This window comes from Zosterops lateralis (assembly GCF_965231275.1).
Source record: "Zosterops lateralis genome assembly, chromosome: 7".
Lineage (NCBI taxonomy): Eukaryota > Metazoa > Chordata > Aves > Passeriformes > Zosteropidae > Zosterops > Zosterops lateralis.
In genome coordinates this window covers 34,199,200-34,222,484 of record NC_139767.1, presented here as the reverse complement: position 1 = coordinate 34,222,484, position 23,285 = coordinate 34,199,200, and the positions used below count along the sequence as shown (strand labels likewise).

Here is a 23,285-nt window from a genome sequence, read left to right as displayed (position 1 = left end):
GGGCTCCACGCGGGATTGGTAGAGGCGGCACGCGGGGACCCGCGAGGACACGCGGGGTCGGCAGAGGCGGCACGCGGGGTCTCGAGGGGGGCGGCACGCGAGGACCCGCGAGGGGCGGCACGCGGGGCGGCACGCGGGGCGGCACGCGGGGCGGTGCGCGGGGCGGGGCGGGGCGGAGCGCGGCTCTGGCGGCCGCCGGCGCCCCGCGCTGCCCGCTCGCTGCGTGCGGCGAGCCCAGAGCCGCGCTCCCCGCGCTCCCCGCGCTCCCGGCAAAGTGCCGCCGCCGCCGCCGCCGCGCCTCCCTTCCCGCACGGGCTTCGTGCTGCCGTGCTCTCCGCGGGCCGGCCAGGCTCGCCTCCTTTGCCTTCTTCGCCCGCACCGCCCGCCCGCCCGCCGCGATGTCCGCGCTGCTCCTGGTGCTGGCGGCGCTCTGGGGATTACCGCCCGTGGCCGAGGCGCTGCTGGCAGCGGCAGCCCGCGGAGGTAAGGCGCGTCCGGGGACGGGGTGCGGAGCCGCGGGACTTCCCGCTGATTCTACTCGGGAAGTTTTGCTCCTTTGCGCTTTGCGCGGACGGGGCGCGGCCGCGGAGCGCGCCCGTAACTGCGGTCCATCCCTGCGCTCCATCCCCTTACTGCGCTCCCATCCCCGCGCTCCATCACCGCGCTCCATCAGTGCCATCCCCTTACCGCGCTCCATCACCTCTCTCCATCACCTCTCTCCATCACCTCTCTCCATCCCCGCGCTCCATCCCTGCGCTCCATCAGTGCCATCCCCTTACTGCGCTCTCTTTACCGCGCTCCATCACCGCTCTCCCCTCGTTGCGCTCCCCTCACCCCGCTCCATCCCCTCTCTCCATCCCCTCTCCCCATCCCGCACTCCCGGGTTGCGGGCGCGCCGCGCTGGGGTCGTGGCGAACCTTGGCGGGGACGCGGAGCGGGATGATGTCCGTGATGTCCCTCCCCTGTGGTCCCGATGGCCGCACCGGGCACGGAGCGCGGGGGGAAGAGCCGCTGGTGGCGGTGACACCCCGGTGCCGGTGGCGGGTCCCGGGCCAGCCCCGGGATGTGCCGCAGGAGCGCCGAGCGCCCTCCGCTCCCCAAAAGTTCCCTCCTCAATGTCCCCGAGTTCCGCTCGCCCGGAGCCTGAGCTCGGATTTGGGGGCTCGGGGTCCCGCAGGGCGAGAACTTCCAGCTCTGTCCTGCTCGGAGAAGTCCCTGATCCCGGAGGGTCGCGGGGTTCTCGGGGTTCCGTGTCGCTTATTGCAGTCACCGGAGCGCTCTCGTTTTCCTGCGAGGTGTTTGAATTGGGTATTTTCTGAGTGTAGCCCGAGCCCGCCCTGTGTGCGTGGCTCAGCCCTGTGTGCTGCTCTCACTCGGGTTTTCTCAGCGCTGTAAAAACCCGCTCCCCGGAATAATCGCCTGTTGTAGCCCCGCCGCTCCCGAATGAGCTGCGCGGTCTCGTCAATGAGATGCCCTGGCTGGTGGTGTATACACAGTCTGCCAGGCTTAGATGGATTTCGGCAGAAATATAACTCTCTAAAGCTTTGAATTCTCGCTGTTAGACATCCAGCTCCTCTCCATCACGTATAAATTAGCTGGTAAATTGTTTACTAACTGCTTACAACTCGTTTGGGTGAGTGCGGATGCCTCTGCACAGTCTGGGGTAGAGATTTCTGCTTCTGGTCGAGCTGCCGAACCTCTCCCGTCCCTTTCCTACGCAGCTATCAGAATTACACAGGTGATTCATGCTGCGAAAAAGGAGAAATAACTACCTACCGACGGGAAAAGTATTGCTGCAGCATCACAAACTTGCGTGTTTAAAACGCTGCATCACAAGGTGCAGGGATATGATGAGGATGGTGTTCCACAGAACGGCTCTTGAGCAGCCAGAGAGGAGAAAGGCTCTCAGGAAATCTTTTTAGTTTTACGAAGGGTACATAAGCTTTTGCTTTGGTTCACAAAGATTTCCTGGTCGTGGTAGTGCTTGTTTGATGGAAAAATATTTCAAGAACTTTCCATGGTGTTCACAGAACGGTCAGACTGGATTTCAGCAGCTGTAGCTTTGCATCTGATCTGATGAATAAAAATCAAACTTCCAAACATTTTGTGGAATTGTTTTAGGAACTGATTCATTGCTCTGTATTCCTTCATAGCAGTAAGCAAGTGCTAGTTATGCATGAATATTAATTTCTGCTGTTTGAATTTTGTTTGATTTTACCTTTTCTTTTCATAGTTACCTTGTTCTGATCTAGTGTTTCAGAAAAAAAAAAAAAAAAAAAAAGGTGCTGTCAGCTTATATTAAAATCAATCCTATCTTAAAAAGCAGCATCCTTGTAAATCATACCAGCCCCAAAAGTGGGATAAATCAAATTTACTTAGAATCAACTAACTCATCATATCATAATGTCATGTCTTATCAAAACTAAGCACTGCACAAATTAGGACTTAAAAGGCATTTTGTTTTAAAAAAAAATGTCAAGTGGTCTCAACTTAAAAGGGATTCAGGATGAGGCATCCAGAAAGGGAATTACATTTGCACATCAGATAAACTTTATGATACAGTGCAAAAATTATTGACCATACCAAGTTGATTTTCCTTTACAGGAGGAAATTCTGAGTCACTGAAGCATGCTAAGCTTAATGTATGTGAAAGGCACTGAAATTTGGAATGCACTGAGGCTCGCCATAGGTAATAAGAGAATTGGGAAAATGTCATGGGTTGTGTTAATAGCAGTGTTGTGGTAGCCATGGTAATATAAAATATTAGTGAGGTGCTGTAAGGAGAGATAACACTCTCTCTTAGATCAGTGGGCAACATCAGGAGGAAAAAAATGAGGTGGGGGAGAGCCCCACCAAAGTTTGAATTATCTGAGCCCTTTTCTCTGGGTTTGAAATACAGTTCTATTCTTTCAGTCTTCTCAAGTCTGTCCTCAGCCAGGTTACAGCTCCTCTAAGTTCATGGATATAAAAATATCGTGAAGAGAAAATGATCTGGAGAGGGGAAGCTGGAAATGAGATGAAAGAGGGAAGTGAGCAGAAGGGAATCCAGGCAGCAGAGGACCAGGGCTGTGTCCTGCTGCAGCTGAGGTGGTGCCACTGAAGCCACAAAGAGCTGATTTCCCCTCCTTCTGCTCCAGTCAGTTCTTCCTGAAGAAACGGATGGGCTCAGATCCCTTGTAACACTAGCAACTCCTTCACACTGTAGCTGCAACAAATGAATTTCAGGAGCCTGAGAAAAAACCTTGCAAACAGTTTGGGAAGCTGAGAAAGCAACATTTGTTACCCGCTCTCCCTACAGCTGCTCCAGGGAACTTCACAGGTCCCATCTCTGCTCTCTGGTTCTGGTGGGCGTTTCCTTCCCACAGCTCTTCCCAGCCTTGGAGCTTCACCCTGCTCCCTGCCTGGGCTCCTACACCCCTTTGTGTCATCCTTGATTTTTGTGTCTGCTGTGTGAACATCATCATATGGATCCCCTGCACTAATTGGAGTGATTACATAGAAGTGATCCAAATTGCAGAGATGCCCCTGATAAAGGGAGCTTGACTGGATAATCTCACTGTTGTCAGTGAGATGTGTATCCACAGCAGTATTAATGAGTTGCATTGCTCGTTATTAATCGACTTGCTGTCTGTGCTGAGGCTTGTTTGTGTTGGGTTTTGGTGGCACGTCACTGCTGTCAGCAGCACTGAGCCACTGCCTTCTCCCACTTTTCCATGTGTGGTTTTAGTGTTTTGGAGCTCTCAGCAGGTGCTGGTGTGGTGAAACAGCTTCTCAGCAAAGTCTCACAGATGAGAGAAAGGGAGACTTTATATGGGATGGGAAAATGTTGTCACATAACTTAAAACTCAAGTTCATGAGTGATGGCATTTTCATGAGTGACATTATTTTTTTTAAATATTTTTTTTCTACTGTTTTTTAGCAGGAATGACAAATCTTCATGAATTTTACTCCTTTCTTTAGTTACAAAAACACTTCTTAAACTTCTGCCTTCATCCCACTTAGCAGGGAATTTATTGTTCTCGCAGTGTCCTTTGACCGTATTTAAGTGAAATCTGGAGGCAAATTACTTTGAAATGGAATTTTCAGGCTTTAGGTTAGGCTGGTGGGAGTTTGGATTACTCATCCCTGTGGAAGAAACACAAACCAGGTGAGATAAATTTGTCTCCTTGGGACATCTGCTGATGGCCTTCATTCCCTGGTAAGGTGCCACAGCAGGTGACTCAGGCTGCACCAGGAGCCTTTACAATACAACTTTGTCATTATTAGCAGCTTAATGCTGGAAGCTGGGTGTACCAGCACTGCTGTTCTTCACCAGACTGAGCTCCAGCTTGGCCATCTGTTGGAAAGTGTTCTTGAAAAAAACCTAAAAAAGCTGTTTCTGTGCTGTACTACAGAGGTGTGTGTTCTCATAGTTAATTATTATGTTTTGAATGTAGATAATAAGTGTTGGTATCTTACGTGCAAAAGAGATGGTTCCAAGGTCACAGTGACTTTGCTGTTTATTTATTTACCTTAAAAAAAGTATTACTTATGAACATGTCTATCATTAGAGAGGCAAAATTACAGAGGAGGGTGAAAATATATCAAGGAATTTAGGACAGTTCTTTGCAGGATAAGGGTTAAATCAAGTCAGAAATTGTGGGAGATGTGCACAAGTGGAGTTTCAGTGGCTGGCTGGTTTTGGAGGCACTCAGTGATTTCTGTGTGGTCTCAGCTGAGTGTGTGAGTGCACACACAAACCCCTGGCACTCCTGGAGCCTGAGCAGGCTCTGTGTGTGGGTTCCTGTGAACTGATGAGCACGTTCCCTCTTACCCAGGTTGTTCTTTTAAGTTCAGAGGTTTCCGAGAGCTGTAGTTTAGTAGAAAGAAAGCGATAGAGACACACAGACTATTTAGAGGCTAAGCTGCATTTCAAAGTTCAAAACTAGGTGTTTGATGTGAAAAGACTATGTGTAAACTCATTCTGCAGCAAGCCTTTTACTAATTTATCACAGCAAGTTCTGCTGGAGCTGTGGCAGGTTGAAGGAGCTGTCCTCCAAAGGCTGGGAGAGAGGAGCTCTCACTTCACACGGCGCTGCCTTTGAGGAGCTGCGTGACGGCTGCTATGGAAATGTAAGCATATGCCATACCTTGGAGGTTCATATGGACCCCAATCTTTCTGCATTTAAAGTGGCAAAGCTCACAATGACTTCAGTCTGCAGGTTGGAAGCAGAGTGTTCCTCCAGCTCCTCCTTTGCAGGCCCTTTACTGGTTATTTGCGGTTGAGGAAATTTGGTTTCTCGATTGGCTCTAAGGACTGACGTAATTGTAACTCGTGAATTTGGAATTATGGCTTTCTCCAGGAAGGCTGGTAATTTAGATAATAGAACATTGTTTTTGTTACAGTAGCATATTTGGAATCCCAGCGTGTTGTTGCTTTTTTCCTGGGTTTTTATGTATTAATCTGTCGCTTAATAGTCTTGTTCTTCAAATGCAATTAAAAAAAAATTTGCTTAGAGAACTCATTTTAATTGCACTTTCTCAAAACATTCTTAATGATGAACAGTGAAGATGAAAATAGCAGAACTTGGCTACTTCTAAGCAAGTCATACAGACTATTGAGTCTGTATTTAATGTCAGTTTGGGCTAAGTGTAGACATTGCAGAACTAGGTCTTAAATTTGTAAGTGCAATTAGGAACTAATTGGGTTTCTTTAAAAATATAATTACTCAAATAATGACTTTGCACCTTCTGTCCAACCCACTAGTTTGTTTTTTAATTGAACAAGTTGAATTTTTTCCCCCCTTAAATTATCTCTATCGAAGAGATGAAAATATTTGTAAACTTCTCCCAGCTAGCAAGTTGGTTGTTGACCATAATGGGACAAATTCCCAAGATGTACCAAAACACAGTGCTGTAGTGTGATACAAATCTTTGTTTTTAAGCAGTTGGTAAAGTGAAATAACAGGACTTGTTGCTGTAGGATCTGCTGCCCAGCCCTGCTGACAGGATTCCTTTGGTGAGGATGCTCCGGAGCCTCTGCAGGAGAGAAGGGAATTTTCCCATGGGTGCTGGGGCTGTGTGAGAGCAGGATTGGACCTCAGTAATGGAATTCCAATAAAACTCAGTCAGTGCCTTTTAATTAGATTTAATGGGAACTGGGAAGGATCATTAGAGATAAACACATGCTTTTGCCAGTAATACGTTCACTGTGTTATTAATCTGATTTAATTTGCAAGATCCACATAGCAGGAGTAAGATTTTTCTCTGTACCTGGGAAGTGTTATATGAGCCCATTAGATTTTGTTGTTGTGTATGTCATTGCTTCCCAAGCAGTATGTAAATAGAGGATTGGGCTCCATGTGTGGTGGTTATGAACCCTGGTAGGGCTGCCTGCTGGAGAGAAAAGGCTGTTTGTCTCTTCAGAAACCTCAGTTTTTATTGACCATTTTGCCATAAATTGCAATGGTGTATTAATAACAAAACACTGCAATATGCAGAGTGTGCTGCTAAGTAATAGGGCTTTTTAGAGATGATGTAATGCCAGTCTGGAAGTGAGGTACGCCTGGAGATTTTTATTTCCATGCAGTTGGAAATACAGCCTGGTTCTCTGAGGCGGAAAAAACAGATTACGGCATTACGAGTTCCAGATATGGTACGTTGCATCCTGAAATGCTCTTCCCAACCCTCCCCGTGCTCCTAAACACCTCTCCTGCTGCTTCCTGCTGAGTGATGGGGCCTTCCAGAGGAGCCAGACAGCTGAAACTCAGCTTCTCTTTAGGAACAAGGATGTACCTGTTTCCTTTTCTTGGAAATAGCCATGGATTTTGGGCTATTTATTGCCTGGTTGTCTGTAGGACATCCCTTGGTAACTTTTCAGAGTGGCACTCTAGGATGACTTGCACTTCAATGCAGTAGAAGAAGCTAAAATCTAAGCCTTTAAAATAATATCTATAATTCCTCAAAGTTTTCACCGTGGTAGAGTTCAGTTTTTAACAGCAATTCATAAGAATCACTCTTGTTTTTCCTCAAATGAGCAGAGAGAATGAAAAGGTGCAGTTTTGTTTTTTGCAGTGGTGTTTTGGGGTGGGGATGGGCCATGTGCAAGCAAGACAAATGCTGATGCAATGCTCTACAGTTGTTTTTATGGGAGGTGCTCTGTCTAGAACATTGTTCTGTGAACACATGGATGTGCTCCCACAAAAATTCCCATGTGGCTTTCTTAAAAAGCTTTGTGATTGTAATTTACCTGCCTGGAAACGAACAAAAATATCTTGTTAGTGATATTTCTTAGAATACAATTTTGAAATTGTCAAATAGTTTGGGCTGCTGTTTATAATGTTATTAGAGGCTGTGATATGATGTAGAACACTTGGGTCTCCACCTCCCTTAACAAGCAGGAAAGTATTTTTCTTCAAGCAAAGTTCTTCTGAAAAACTAAGTCACTCGAGGTACCAAAACCCCATAATTTCTGATATATCCCTCCTAGTATATAGGAGGTTTTTTTGGAGAATTGCTGTAGCATTGTGTAGTCATAAAAATGCAAGTTTGGAAAAGTTACACTGATGCCAGAAGATCAAAAAAAATCAGCAGCAATTTTCTCCAATATAGGTAGATTTCCACAAAACACCTGCCTCTTTTTGCTTGCAAATACAATGAAGATAAAAGAGGAGAGAGCAAAGTAAGTTCATTGCTGGGTGGATGCTCTTTTGCATATGCAAACACACACTGATTTAGCCAAAGTATATTGGTATTTGTGTAAAGCTGTGTGCTTAGGAAATCAAAGTGTGTCATTTGCCAATGAGACTTTTTCTTCTCTGGAGCAAAACATTTTTTTATGTTTTGTAAACAAATAGATTTCAGACCTTCATTGAGACAACTGAAGTCAATGGATTCTTCGTTTTGTCCTTGATGGAATAGAATCAGGTTTCATGTAAGTGTAAAGGAATTTTGAACAAATTTATTAAAATTTCACTGGAAACTCTTAATTAGAGGATCTCTAATTAAAACATGTTGTCTGTATTGTCCTATGAGTTTTATGCAAGAAATCCCTATTTCTTGAAATATTTCTATTCCAATATTTGGTTCAATTATGTTGGGTTTCTTAAACTGAACCCATGTTTACATTTCTCTTATCTAATTTTAAATTATGTGCATCAAATGCATGATTACTTCTCATTTCAGAACTTGTAATAATTCTCTAGGAGTTATTGCATAAGCTTTATTTTTTAATAAAGTTAATTTGATTTTTTTTTTTTCACGTAAAAACGTTGATTTTTGCAAGGAGTCTGCCTTCCTGTGAGGTCAGAAAACCAGAGAGAATTTCAGACAGCTCAATATGCTGAGATGTGTATGATCTGCTACTTGCAAGTCATTAGGTTGGTTAAACTTTTTTTTTTTTGTTGCTATACAGAAGAATTTTCTGGTCTTCCACATGATGATTTTCTTCGTGAAAAATGTATATTGGCTTTGGAGATGTGGAAGGACTATAAAGGTGGCACCTTCTCACTCAGCACATCAGTTCCCCATGAATCTTTGCAGATTTATTCAAGGATGAGCACGCTTGACCTTCTTTTGGAACCTGTCCTAAAGCAGCTGTTTTTCCAGCAGTATTTAGTAAAGTATAATGAGGGGTAGGTCAAGCCTGTGTGTTCTCCAGTGCTTATAGTCATATATCTCCTGGAGGGAAACTGGCCTGCCTTCCAAATTCATCAGAAACACTCGGCTTAAAAAACAGATTTATTTTGTGTAACTATTGAATTTGATTTTTCTGAGGGTTGTTTGCAGGCGGTGGGAGTTTAAGAGTGCAAGGAGTGGAGGAAGGCTGCAAAATGGAATTTGTTCCCCTTGGGCCCACGTTCTAAGCCAAGTTTTATTATTATTTTTAGATTTAGAAAGAATGGTGAGCAGCAAATGGTTTCTCCATAGTCTATCTTAAAGTAAGGAGTCTTAGGCAAAACTCTTGAGGCTGTAACACTGTAAATCCTGTGCAAGGGAGATGAAGCAGGTCAAGATTATAAAAGTGTGAAAACTTAAGTGCTGTCCCAGGCCTGCAGCTCATGGGTTGAATTGCTGGTGTGCCTTTGGTAGAAACAAATCTGTTCTGTGATGGAGAAAAAAAGATGTTTTGGAGGCTCACCTGAGCAGGTGGTACTGTAGGGCTGCTGTAGACCACTTCTGTGGGAACATATTGCACATATATACACATATATATGTATATATATATATAAAGCCTTGACTATAGAGGGGGAGCCATGAAAGGTGCTGTGCTAAGTACAGCAAAGCCAGGACTACCAGGGCTTTTTTCAGCAGATAGAATCTGATACCCTGACTCAAGTGGCCCATTATCACATTTCTTCAAAGTGGAGCAAGCTTATCCAGGTCAGTGTGTGTGTACAGACCCATCTGAATGAATTCCTCAGCTTGCACTTGCTGTGTTACATTTCTTTCTCTGGGTTTCCTGTGGCTGTGAGTTGAACAGAGTTGACAGTACACAATATTACCTATTTACTCTGTAGATTACACTCCTCTGGAGAATTGGTGTCAGCTAATCTGCTACTTCTGCATTTTCAGGGACCTGTGAACTCCAGTAGTATTGAAGGAGAGTGTCAGATCAAAATTTCTATAATTTTCTTATTTACTTCGGATTTCTGGGCCTCTGTGTCCAGGTCTCCAGCCTCTGACACTTATTTTGTCCTGTGAATAGTTTGCTTTCTGTGCAGAAATTCTCTCTGTCAGTATCCAATTTTGGCCACTCTTAGGGCGGTAAGAAGTTTGAAGCAGATGGTTGTCAACAGATGATGACAAAATTCTGAAATACGGCTCTGATACAAACTGTGAGGCTGAGTATTTAAAGCACATTCAAGTGTATAAAGCCTGCTTGTGTTTCTGATGCCATTGCTACCTTTGCTGTGGAATATTCTCGGAACAATTCATAAGCTCCACGCTTTTTTTCTGAAAACAGCATAACTCCCCACACCAATTAGTGGTTTTCAGTAATGAGTATATGAGCCATGTTATGATTTCATGTCAGTTAGGATTGTTAAATGCTCCTTGATGAAACCATGCTGATTTACATTAATTGGTGGCCTGTCTTCTCACGATGGCCTCACGCTGTGTCAGAAGTGCCTGACAAAAAAGTTGTAACATAACTAAACTCTCAGTGATTGCCCGTGATTGCCATTCTGCTGTTGGCTGCTGTTCTGAAGACCTACCAGCAAAAGAATTCAGAATTCAGGAGAATTTAATAAGTGGCTGTGAGCCTTAGGAGCGTAACTAAAAGCATTTGCATAAAATGAGTGCTGAGACCTGGTAGGTGTGGCACAACTCAGATCCTTCCACTGCATCCCCTTTGCTAATCCAGCAGCTCAGAGTAATTTAAGTGCATTAAAGGCTGTTTACGTGGCTATGAAAAGCATGATGCAAATATGCAAATTCCAAGAGCGCATCTTCCATGAGTTTATATATCTTAATGAAAAATGTCAGAGCGTAATATATCAACAGTCTGCTTCGCCCCACAGTAGCCAGTTTTTTTTCTAAAGATAGCACAGCATGTCCTTGGTGTGGTACTAGGAGTAAATTAACACAGCAGAGTGCTTGTTCTTGAAGTCAGCTGATGATTCTTCTGCTGATTTTTTGGAGAGGAAAGACTTGTCTGTTCAGGATGGTCATCTTGGAGTGCTTATCACTGCTTGGTTGTGCATGCACACAAGTCATTTCCTCTTCCTAGTATTAAAAAATAATAAAAATAAATCTTTGTTTCATTTGGTATCCTGTTTTCTGTTGAGTGGAAAAGTTGCCCCATGAGTGGAAATCTTGGATTGTATATCATGAGACACCTGAGCATAAGCTGACCACGGGCTTTGTGATTGTGGGCCAGCAGAGTGGTGACTCCTACTGGTTTGCATCTGATTTCACCTCGTGAATTCTGGTTTCATCTCGAGTAGGATATCCCTCTCTGTTTTCCTTTTTTTTTTTTCCCTATCAAATTTACAAAATCTCATGTCTGGGAAATTCCCTTACAGCTTCAGGAGCCCAGGTGGTGCAGAGCCCATTGGAGGGTCATGGCTGTTGATGGTGCAGGTTCCTGTCAAATGTTGTGTTTTCATTTGGGGTTTGCAGCCACAGGGGAAAAAACAAAGTGGAAGTGAATGGTGGAGGGTTACTTGTTAAATTGCAGCATTATTTTATTTGATGGGAAGCTAAAAAGGCCATGTCCAGAAAACCTGAACAGTCTCCATAGTGCTTCTGAACCAAAAAGAGCTTGTGTTGCTGAATGCATGAAGAGTTAAGCAGCAACATTTGGTATGTGCAGGTATTGTCTTTGATAAGCCATGGGGAAATCAACATCTCTTCTTTCTTTCCTGAAAATACAGGAGGCTTCTTGAAGCACTTGCTTTTGGGAATGAGTGTATTAGTGAAGAGTTCATGGATGATCCGGATCTAATTTTTATAGAAATGAATGGTAACCCACTGTGGGACTCCAGGTCTGTGCTGGGTGTATTTTACATTCACCTGCCTTATTCTAGACTTAAAGAATTTTTTTTTTTTCTCTCCCCACTGATAAATAACCGAAGGTTAAAAGTAACTCATCCCAATAGGAATCACTACCACTGTAAGGAGGGAAAGGAAAGAAGTCGGAGTAGTGCAGTGATGTTTCAATAACACCAAGTAATCTCCCCATACTTCAGTAATAAAGTTGCATGGGCTGCAGTCAGCTTTCCTGTCAGCACCATTCTATTGACACCTTTCTGTCAGAAAAGATGAAGTGAAGACTAAAACCTAACTCTGTTTTCTCTTATGTTAAAAGTATTCTGCAAAGCTTTGTTGAAATACAAAGCATGTGGACTTTGCAGATAGTGTTTACATTTGGGACTTGTGGGAAAATTTATGTGAACTTTGTGCTGTGAGAATGGTTGCCCTTTAAAGCAATTGGTTATATTTAATGTAAGTACGTACCTCAAAACTGTATTTGGTTGAGTGCTCCATTCTTTAGAGCTCTTTTGTTTCTAGGGGCAGGAGTGTGTAATTATTGGTCTAAACTGAGTTTTTACATTTTGGCTGGCTTGGGTGCATACTTACTTTTTTTTATTTTTGCCCTGAGAAGTCTGTTAGTGTTTAAAAGCAACAGAGAAACGCCAAACCCTGTCAAAGTAAGCCAGAGTACTTTGCAGTTGTCAGCTGAAACCATCTAATAACATAGTCCAAAAGCTCATTAATATTGATTTTCTTAATTCTCACAATAATCTGAACATTTGTTCTAATTACAAGAGGAATAAAAAGCAGACTAACAGGTTCTTAGATGTCAAAGTCTGTTGGACCACAAATCATCCAAAAGGATATCCTTCAGAAGGAGCAAGTGAGAGGTATGAGTATGAATTTCATTAGCCAGTAACAGTATTCAAACCCATACTTGGGAAAGAAGCACCTCTCAAAACATCTCCTTCCTGCTGAACCTCTGGGGCTTCCAAGGTCACAATTCCTGCCTCCCTTTGCAGCCTTTTGTACCCAAGGGGCTGGGGCAGTTTTGGAGAAATGGGTAAAGTATATTTATTTCAAATGAAAAATACCTGAGCACTTTGGGCTAGATAAAGCACCTCTGGAAGGAGTGAGGTTGGGCTCCTGCTTCTCCTGTGATGGTGGTGGAGAAGGGCTGCTCATGGTGTGATCTGGTTCTTTGTGTGAATGATGCAGGCATCAAGAATAGCATTAGTTCTTGGAGCAAATTTAAATGTGAGCTAAGTATTCTCCTTAAGAAAGAAAAAAAAATGAAAAAGAAGCATTTGTATTTTTCTGGGCAGTCTTAAGTGTTATACAATGAGGAAGAAAATCTCATTTTTGTCCTTAGTAACCCTTTGATTGCCAGAGAACCTGATGTGAGACATGCCTTCTGTGCTGCTGATGCTGATCCTGGAGTGAGGGGTCAGGGATGGAGCTCTGACCCTGGTTCTCCCCCAGGGGAGGGTGTCCCCTCCTCAGACCTCGTTCCCTGTCAGGGCCAGATGACCACAGTCAGGTTGTGTTGGCTTTGGAGCCAGCCAGGAGGGAACCAGAGAGGGGAAAGCTGTCAGAGCTCGGGCACGGCAATAGAGTCCTCCAGGCTGAGGTTGTTCTTCCTCCCACTCTCTCCTCAGGTGGATGTTGATAAAGCTTGAGATCCCTCTTCAATTTCAGTGGAAACTTCTTTTGGAGAAGACTGGCTAATAATAGTCCAAGGAGGAGAAATGGTGTCCCAGGAAAGGCAACGGTGTTGCTGAAGAAGGAAAATCCAAAGGATTTTCTTCCCTGAGTGCTGTGCTTCGTACACAGAAAGAAAGGAAAGGCTTCATCAATCTCCCTCTTATTAAACTGGCACAGCTAATATATTCTGCTAAAATGTGTTCATCATGCTGTTTAAAACAGCCAGGTTAGAAATCTACTGACAATAAATGAAGATTTATTGGTTTTCATGTCTTTGGGGCACCTAAGACAGGTTTGGAATACTAACTGGAATTTGTGAAAGGGGAAAAAATCTGTTTCGGTGCCATTTAATTAACTATCTGGCCAATATTTCTCCCTTTTTATTGTAAAATCTGTAAGTTGCAACTGGCTGCAGACATACTCTTGTGCAACTGTGCCAACAGTTAACAAATAAACACATTAATACAGAAAGTCTTGTGCAGCTCCATGTGTTCTGGATAAAACCATACCTGAACTGCAGAGATGTTTTGTTTTAACAAACCAGCAAACCAGAAGATAATAATTGTATGTTGTGTATCTCTTGGTAAGTGTGGCTGTACAGGGTAAAAAAAAAATCAGTGCAAATATGAGCAGTATTTTCTTTTTAACTGGAGTTATACCAGGAGCCTGATGTAAATAACCTATTTTATGCAAGTCCCAGGTACTTTTATTGCTTAGTCTCTCTATTGTGTTGTTATTCCAAGCAATAGCACTGTAAGCTGTGATCCAAATGCAGAGCTGCAAGTCTTCAAATTTTACCAAAATTTTGAATTGAGTTTGTAGATTAAGATTTAATGAGGTTAAAAAGAAGTATTTTTTGGATAGCTGGTTTATGTAAACATTCATGTAATTGTCCAAGCAATCTTGACTGAGAGATAGCACTATGGATCATGACTTCAGACACTTTCTGGGATCCACAGAAGTCAAAACTGAGGGTTTGTCCTTTGCTGGTCACTACTCCTCTCCCAGCTTCCCATGGGAGGAGTGCTGCCCTGCAGGCTGCATCTCCCTGACCTTTGAGGAGATTGTTCCTGCACTTTGGGGAGGTGCAAGCACAAAGGGAAAATTGTGATTTTTGTCACTCAAGGTCAAAGCACTGACACCAAATGACTGGTTGGTGTTTTAGCCTAAAATGCTGCAGACAGCACATTGTGGGCAAGGCTGTGCAAAGCTTCACTGTGAGATCTCCTGAAGGGGGAAAGAGCTGAGCCTGCCTCATGATGCATAAACTGCTGTGCCAAGCAACTGTTTGGGGGAGATGGAGACCAAGTTTGGAAGAGTTTAAAAGAACCAAAAGAAATCCAAAGCTATTGAATTAACTTTATTCTCTCTCTTGCAGCTGCTGGAGCTCTTGCAGTCCCTCTGGTCAGGCTTCCAGCGGGAGCTCTTGGGTTGAAAGGTTAACGACTCATTTACTAAGCAGTGCCATTTTCTTTCATTTTTCATCTGCAATTATCTCTACTCCTCTAAAAACTGAAAGGCCCTTCCAAAACGTATTGTACTGATGCATTATTGCTGTCAATTAGTTATTAAATCATAGATCTTTAAAAGTGAAATCAGAATATGCAGGAATTTATTCGGCTGCTGCACAGCCACTCCATTACAGCAGTGAAGAGTGTCATATCCAGGCAGCTCTGGATATTGGCAGATGTTTCTTTTTAAGGATCATAATGTTCATTTGAATTGACATGTTTGGAGGATTCTGGAGGAAGGATGGATACTGGGGGAAGGATGGATACTGGGGGAAGGATGGATACGGGGGGAAGGATGGATACGAGGGGAAGGATGGATACTGAAGGAAGCACCTTGAGGATGGTGCAGTAGAGGAGCAGAGCAGATCCTGCTGTGGGATTGTTTGTGGGGTGTGGGTTGCTGGGGTAAGAGCTCGGTGTGAGAGCTGGAGGCATTTAGGGTGAGCAGTTGAGATGGGGATGTATTCTGTGTATTCTGGGGTGGTAAGATAAGAAAAGAGGCACATCCTGAGCCCTGGTTACAGGGATGGTGGCAAAGAAGGAGGAATTGCCAATAACTTTAAATCATAGGCTTAAAGATTGAAATAGTGGTAGGGTGGTTTCAGGGAATGGAAGATGATGAGGGCAAAAGCCAGATTTTTTCACAGCTGTTTGATATGGTATTTGAGTTCTTTTATGAATTCTTTAAATTAGCAGTTTCACTTTTCTGCTGTCTACTATACTTTGACTCTTAACTGAATTAAGTTGCATTATAAATGACATCTTTCCACAGCTGAAATACAGGTTAGCACTCCCAGGAGGGGTGCTTTAATGAGGTTGTTGCTATGACAGCTCAGCTTCAGGCAGCACATGTGCCACTTCGAAATACCCTCTCTCCCCTCCAAACACTGCAGCAACTTCTGTGAGGGCATTTTAGAACTTGTCTTTCAGTGTAATCTATGACCAGCACTTTGTATTTCTCTTCTCCCAGTAATGCAGCTGAGGTTTTGTGTTTGTTTCTACCTTTATTCCTGCAATGTTAATAACAGTGCATGACTTGACAAGTTGAAGAAACAAGGAGGTGTTGGTTCTTTGGCAATTTCAAAGGATGCTCTGAGGACAAGTCAAAACATTTACAGAAAGAGCAGGTGCAAACACTACGGTGTTTACAGTGGAAATGTATGGGGCCTGGGCTTCTGAAATTCACATCATAGAACTTCACAATGGTTGGAAATTGTTTATTACATACTCAGACACGAGGTAGGAATACAGACATTCCTGCTGGGATACAGCCTTGTACGTGGCTGCAGGGATTTGCCTCTGCAGAGGAGGTGGCTGTGCTCTGTGGCCGGGAAGGCTCTGAGGTTGTATTTGCTTTGCCACTGCTGTCTGCTAGAATCATGAGGCTGCCTGGGAAGGCGAGAAAAGTCTTTTCCTCTCAGAAACCAATTCACCCCATCCCTACCTTTCTACATGGGCTCTGCTTTTGTCCAGTGCCAACTTTTCCACAGTTAAATGTGGGTAAGGTAGTTCCAAGGCCAAGGCTTTGAACCTCAGCATGTTCAAAGACTGACACTAGTATTTCTGGGGAAAAAAGAAAAAATAAGGAAAAAAAAAAAAGAGAGAAGTAGTCCTAACCACAGTTTAAAAGTTATTCCATGAGGGTGCTGGAACAGCCTTTAGGACGGATGGTGTCACAGTGAGCACTCCGTATTGTGAGTGCTGCTCTGTTGTTGCTTGCCCGTGAAATGACAAAATGTCTTGTTTAAACTCAAGTGAGCAGCTCTAAAATGCATTTTTGCTGCCTCAGTGTTTTCTGGTTGTTTTGTAGACACAAGGGATTTTATTGTTGAGTCTCCTCTTCCTTCCAAGCTCTGAATGTGGGTTTTTAGATGTATGACTTTGACATACGGAAAGGAATCATAGTCAGATCTGACATGACCTATATAAATATTGCCTTAAACATTGGCCTGGATGAAAAGGCTTTTTCCCTTTCCAAAGGTATTCAGTTTTCTTGTTTGCTCAGCTGTGAATTGTTGCAGTTACTTCTCATTGGATGTGTGTCTCTACCCACCAGTGGGTGCTCTGTCAGAAATAAATTTCTTTGTCACTACTCATGTCAGTGAAGTTAAACCCAGGGTGATGCTCAGCAACTCTATAAACAGAAAGCTTTGTCATTTTGAAGTCATTTGGCTGAAAAGATCTTTTTTTTTGTTTTGTTTTGTTTGCTACTGCTTTAGAAACTGTGCACTATAATGATCTGGATTTTTTTTTTTTTTTTTTTTTTTTTTTTTTTTTTTTTTGAGTGTTTTATTGAAAGCTAAAACACCTTGGGGGTAAAGAGCAAAAACGCTGGGTTTATATATCAATGCTTTATTGTATGTTTTACGCTATTTACTACTCATCCAAGTATAGTAAATTTTTACAAATGCAAAATCATTCAGCTGTATCCAGATTGGTTTAAGAGGTGCTGATGAGAACAGTTAAGTTTTTTGCAGGTTCTGATATTACTGTTTGCCATAATTGTGCTTGTTCCAGTTCCTTTCTGTGACCACACTGAAAGTGCAATTTATCTGTAATTTTAATGACTAGTAAATAGGTCCAAATATTCTACACATTATGGTCTTTTTTCCTATTCTCTGTTTGACTTGCTTGGCCATTAGTGCCACTTATTCTCAGATCATAATGTTGCCTTCTCTGGTAAGAAGGTGAGATGGAGACCAGGAGGTTTTACCCTCGCAAAAAAACACAGCAGAGAAAGCAAACCCAGCACCCAGGGTGCCCTGACAAAAGCAGACCAGATGCAGAGTGAAAAGCACATGGTGCAGATTCTGGCTTCTCCCTGAAAAGATTGCTACAAGAACAGAAAGCACGCTGTGATTTATTCTCGTGGCAAAAAAAAAAAAAAAAAAAAAAACAAAAAAAAAAACAAAAAAAAAACCAAACCCAAATGGAACAAAGAGTACAGAAATCTCAATATGTTGTTGCTAATATAATTTACATTTAGAACAGCGTGTCCTCCTTCACCACCATGCTCTGTTTGAACATAACTAAGTTCAACTAGTCTATAGCTTGAACTGCAGTCAGAGCTTCCACTAAATGAACATCTAAAACTTAATGGTAATTATATAGCTTCTAAAAAAAACCCCAAAAAATCCCCATGTATTATATTTGTTCAGTAGTTATCTCCGTGTATAATAATATCAAATTATTATGCTGTCTCTCAAAGACATAAATCGTATCATTTTTACACAGACCACAAAATGACTTGCACTTAATGACATGTTTATCTGTGTATATATGGTAGATTTTAAATTGAACAGTTCCAGAGGTAATTTTCCTGATATTTGTTAATCCATCTTTAATTAAAATGTTAATTGCTAATCCAGATATCACACTGAGAAAAATCAGCCTACAGTAAACTGTGCCTTATTTGCACAAGGACAAAACCCATGCATTTACACGTCAGTCTGCTCCTCTTGAGTCGCAGCCTCATCACCTTTTCATGTGTGAAACCAACTAAAAACATATTTGTCGAGTTATTGTACTCATTGTTTACCCCCAGATACGGCTGTGGGTGAGTCTGGGGGGGTGTGGAGTTAATTTAGTGCTAGTTAAAAATTTCCAAAGTAGGGCCTGAAGTACTCTTTGATGGGATTTTTTTTTGCCCAGAATGGATTCTGCCAGTGCTGCTGTGGCCGAAGTTGCCTCTGACAGTTCCTGGGATAGAAAACACTGCTGAAATCGTGTCCTGTGCAGCCAAGAATAAAACTCCCTCTGTGTCCGAGCTCTGTGTTCCAGAAGTCAGGCCCAGTCCATCCTGGTTTCCAGCCAAGGGTTAGGGACAGTAAAGTTGGCTGGATGGAAGTTGTACTCGTCATGTAAAAAAAGTGCATTAAGGTTAACTTGCTTTGGAGGGCTGGGATGGGGAAGACTCACTCACTCAAGCTTTTGCTCAGATCCCGTCTGTGTGCAGCTCAGTTTACTGATATTTTTATTTGTAGTACTCCATACAGAAAGTTCCAGCACTTCACACTGAACAAGAAATAATCCTGTGATTCCCTGAGCAAAGTTGCACATGTAGCTGCAACCACCAAGTCTTTTGTCTGTGTATGTGAATTAAAATTCCTTGTTAACAGAAGGTAATTACAATCTCAGTGGCTGAAAAAAATTGATATTCGTGTAAAAATTAGGAAATACAGGTTGTTCAGAGTTTTTTGCTTTGTATATGCATTTTTCATCTGTTGTTAATGACATTGTTAAGGACAATCCAGTTTAAACACATTTCATGTGACTTTTTCAGAGTTGTCACGTCCAAATTACAAACTCTTAAAATCACAGAAGAATTTTCAAGCAAAGCCATGTAATAATTTAGGAAAATAAAGACTTGCCTATAGTGTGCCATCTGTTGATTTTTATTTAATTAGAAACTAATTTTCATAAGTCTGTCTTGCTTATACAAATGTATACTAATAGTTAGGCTTTAAAAAAGAATATATTTTGAAGTCTGAGAGGAAAAAAAATTTTGCCAAATACGTCTAGAATATTAACTATCGTTAAATAGCATTTCACAAAAATCACATCTCCCGGTTTCAGAAGCCTTAACAATCTGTTCCTATTTGGGGTTTGTCTGAATACTACTGGAAGGGCTTGAGCCTTTGGGTTTCAGATGTGCTCCCTTCATATTTTTTAACCTGTTCATTTTTTTTCATCAAAGGAGGTCACCTCTTCACCTTTCTTTTAATCTTTCCTGCCTTTCATTCCCCTTATTCCAGTGTTCTTTCCAGCTTGTGAGAGTCACTTAATCTCTGTTTGAAGCTGGACCTGATTTGCTCCGGCAGCACGACTTCCCTTAGCGAGTTCATCCACGTGGATGAAGAGGAGGATGCCTTTGACATTTCTGCTGTACCAGGAGGATGCAGCCTCGCCTTGTCCAAGAGCTCCAAACAAGAGGTTATTTTAGGAAAGCTCTGGATTTGTGTGTATCACTCTTGCCTTGGTTTGCAGTCACTCTCTCTTTGAGACATGTTGGAGTATCTGCTGTTGGTGCATGGATGATGCTGCTATTTATAACTTGTTTGGAGGTGAGAGAGGCCTCTCCTGGCCCTGGCCACCAGGAGAGGCAGTCTGCCTGCATGGAAATTGCCTTTGTTTCAGTTCCTTGCTATAAACAGTCCAAGCTCCAGCAGTCCTCAAGGTGAGGTGGTGTCTGTGAGCTGCTCTTGGCCAGGCTGAGCCCTCACAGAGCAGCCTGTGCCCAGGTGAGCCCAAGGCCAGGCTCCTGGGGGAGCTCTTGTCTTTCCTGTGCCAAGTCTTTAAACCATCTCAGCTACAGACTTGGAAAACAAACAGGGTGGAAACATGCCATCCTTCCACCTGGCACCCTTATTCCTGCAACCTGCTTGGAAATGGATTTTCTTCCCCATGGTCTCCTTATGTCTGGTCTGCTGAGCACAGGCAGGGCACTGGGGCTCTATAGCTTGTGCCTCACTTGTATTATTTCCTTTTGTTCTTAGCTAGACACAATAGATTGAGAATTGCTTCCTCTTCTCCTTCCATGGTAAGCCAGGACTAACAAAAACTAAAGACAAATCTGCAACTACAGCTCTTGCCTGTTAGGGAATGGGGTGAGGGAAAAAGTTCAGGATTGGCAGCTAATAGACACGTAAAAACTCATCTTCACAAGATATTCCCAAAGTCATTATTCTTGAATAATGAATAATCTTATAAATGAGGGGGTTGCTTAAGAATTGCATTCTCAAGTATAATACATTTTTCACTTAATTTGCCTTTGCAGGATGATTTTACTTGAACCTGCAAAATTGAATTCCTTCCTAAGTGGAGGATCAGTTACCAAAAGAGTGTAAGATGTATATTGGATGTGTGTTTATTCAGGGTGTATCTGGTAGGAAAAAGATGCTTTCAGGAAGAGAGCATGCAGATAAATAAAAAATTATCTTCAGATGAGATGTAGACACGGGCTCTGTGAACTTGATGATCTGCCACACTTCAAATGTCACCTCTTAACTGGTGATGAAGGGGACTCCAAAGGTGATCAGACTGGAAAACTGTTTAGAGTAGGTTTAAAAAAACCCCAACAAACAATGCTGGTTTATCTTAGCATGATAACAGGGAAGAGTAGGAAATCTGACTCAACTTGTAGTAGGTAAAGTGGCCAGAAGAGTCCTTAGTCTTGAATCAAAAAAACTATTAGGGTGAGATAGGTAATTTTAGGGGAGAAAAGGATGAATGAAAGGTGGGAGATGACCTTAATTTCTTCAGAGTGTTTTGTTTTTCCTTCCTTGTTCTACATTAGCAGCTTCACTCTGTGGAGTTCCTGCATTTATCCTGGAATAACCATCCCTGGAGCTTCATCCTTTTTACTAAAATACATTTTGAAAAAAGCTCTAAGTGGAAGTTTAACAACCCCTTTCCACCAATAAAGATTGTTCAGTAAAGCCGTAACTGTATTCCTTGGCCCAAATCCATGTATTTGATTCTGCACAGATGCAGAGCAAAACCTGCTGGAAGACAAGGAGGGCATCCACCAGATGAACTTTGTCCCTATTTTCTTGTTTTCTTTTACCTCTGCATGCCCCTATTTTCTGTGCCCTTTTTATGCTCTTGGTGCAGCAGAAGTTTCTGAGGTGGTTTTGGTGTGTCCTATGTGAGCCTTATCTTCACATCTTCATGACAGATGTTTTAAAGCAGCTCTGAGAAGGATCCCTTTCTAACACAGCTCCCATGATTTTCTGGTGGAAAGCTCTGTGTTCACAAACCCCCATTCCTTATTTTCTGTTTTCAGTTGCTCCTGGACCAGCCTGCCTTCAGACTGAGTTGATGAACCTCTTCCATCCCGCACTGTTCTCTTTGTGTTTAGCTGTTTATTTCCCACTATACTCTTTAAAATCCTAATAGCTTTGTCTTTAATGTGCTATACTTGGCATCAGCAATTTAGAATTTCCTTGCCAAGTAAGCACAACCTTTGTTTTGTTCAGGCGTAAAAACTTAAGACGTAAAAACCGCGAGTGTAGTAAATCATATGGGGTGAAAAAAAAAAGTCTTCCTTTAAAAATACATCTAATAACTGTGTTTGTATTTCTTCAGTGGTACAGCAATAACTTCTAAGTGCTTTACCACTGTGGTGATTTCTAGTTCACGTTCAAAAACGCAGCTTATTGAAAGTGTCACTATTAATAGCATTCTGGTGGTACAATAAAGGATAATTCAGTAGGACATCCCAGTTTAAGCAGGGTACTGTGTTTACATTGGGCTCCTGCCCAGCAGCTGCTTATGCTGAAGTTCTGCACATAATTCAGGAATTAATCAAGGTGTAACCATGGGGACAATGCCAGTGTGGTCACCATAATATGACCTGTAAAGACGAATTATATAATTCCTCACAGTTTGGTGTGATCATGGGTAATAAGCCACTGATTCCTTGACCACCTTGGCCATATGGTAATGCTGTTGTTGCTGATGCTGCCCAGAAGAGTAAGAAAATATAAAAAACCCCCAATATTTATTGAAATAGACCTCCATTTTTCTTAAATGTCTATCCATAAAATGTGAAATTAGATTCCAAATATATATATATGTACATGTATATGCATAAGTGCCTGTTTCTGGGTGCAGATTACATGATCCCTTGTGCATGTTTTCTGAGACAAAAGTGCTGGGAAAAACAACTGGTCAGTATTAGTGAGAATGAAGTAATTTAATTGGATTTTTCATTTTTATTTTTAGCTTGCAAGATAATTGCTTCATTATGAGTGGTAGATTCTGATTTTATTTTATCAGTGTTAATCAGAACTACATGCAGTTCCCAGAAAGATGTAACCGCTCTCCAAAGCCCTTTGGATGCTCAGAAATGGCTATTAAAAATGGAATAGTTCAAATATATAAGATGAGATTTCTAGCAAAACAGCCATGTTGGGAAAGAGGGGGCAAGAATCATTTTGTTTTGTTAAATTAATGGTACTATTTCATTTAGCTCAGGCCTCCATTTAGGGCTCATCAAGACACCCATGGGAATATATGAATTAGTTTGTTTTAATTGGATTATTTAATTTGATTGTTTAAATTGCCTTTCTGTTTTTATTTGCAGCCCTTTTTTTAGCAGAAAACATTTTCTGATTTGGATTTGCATGTGTGTTGTTGTGTATGCTCACTACTTTGATTCTCTTCCAAAGATCTTTTCTTTTTCCTTGGAAAGAAAATAGTGAAAATTAATACATTGGCAAAATCCAGCCATGAGTTCAGAGAGAGTTGTGAATAATAAATGCAGGATCTTTCTCTTCCACTGCAATGGCAGCACAACATTATCCAGCTTTTTATTAAAAGTGCTGCATTTTTAATTACGCCCCAGAAATAAACAAATCAAACTCAGGAAACTTTTAGACCTTGACCTGTCATTATTCTGTGAGTGGACAGATGGGGTTTGATCTGATGGAAACAGAGTTCTGCACTGGCTCAACCAGAGTGATGTCCATGGAGCTGGATCTGGGTTTCCATGCCAAGAAAAAAAAAAAGTTATCTTTGAACCAGGGCTTGTGCAAAGATAAACATTCAGGGGCTGACACGGGCAGAGATTCTGCCTGCACGTTACGTGAGCGTTACAGCACAAGGTGCTGTAAT

General features: G+C 42.3%; 1 protein-coding gene across 1 annotated transcript in view; it reads left to right on the top strand.

The window, feature by feature from the left end:
• Window positions 1–398: 398 nt before the first annotated feature.
• Window positions 399–23,285, top strand: part of LRP1B (LDL receptor related protein 1B) — a gene marked incomplete at its 5' end in the record, with an annotated part of 645,110 nt that continues 622,223 nt past the window's right edge. The window contains one exon of the mRNA XM_083865658.1: window positions 399–483. Within this exon, the coding sequence (XP_083721784.1) occupies window positions 399–483 (85 nt within the window). The remainder of the gene's footprint in view (window positions 484–23,285) is intronic.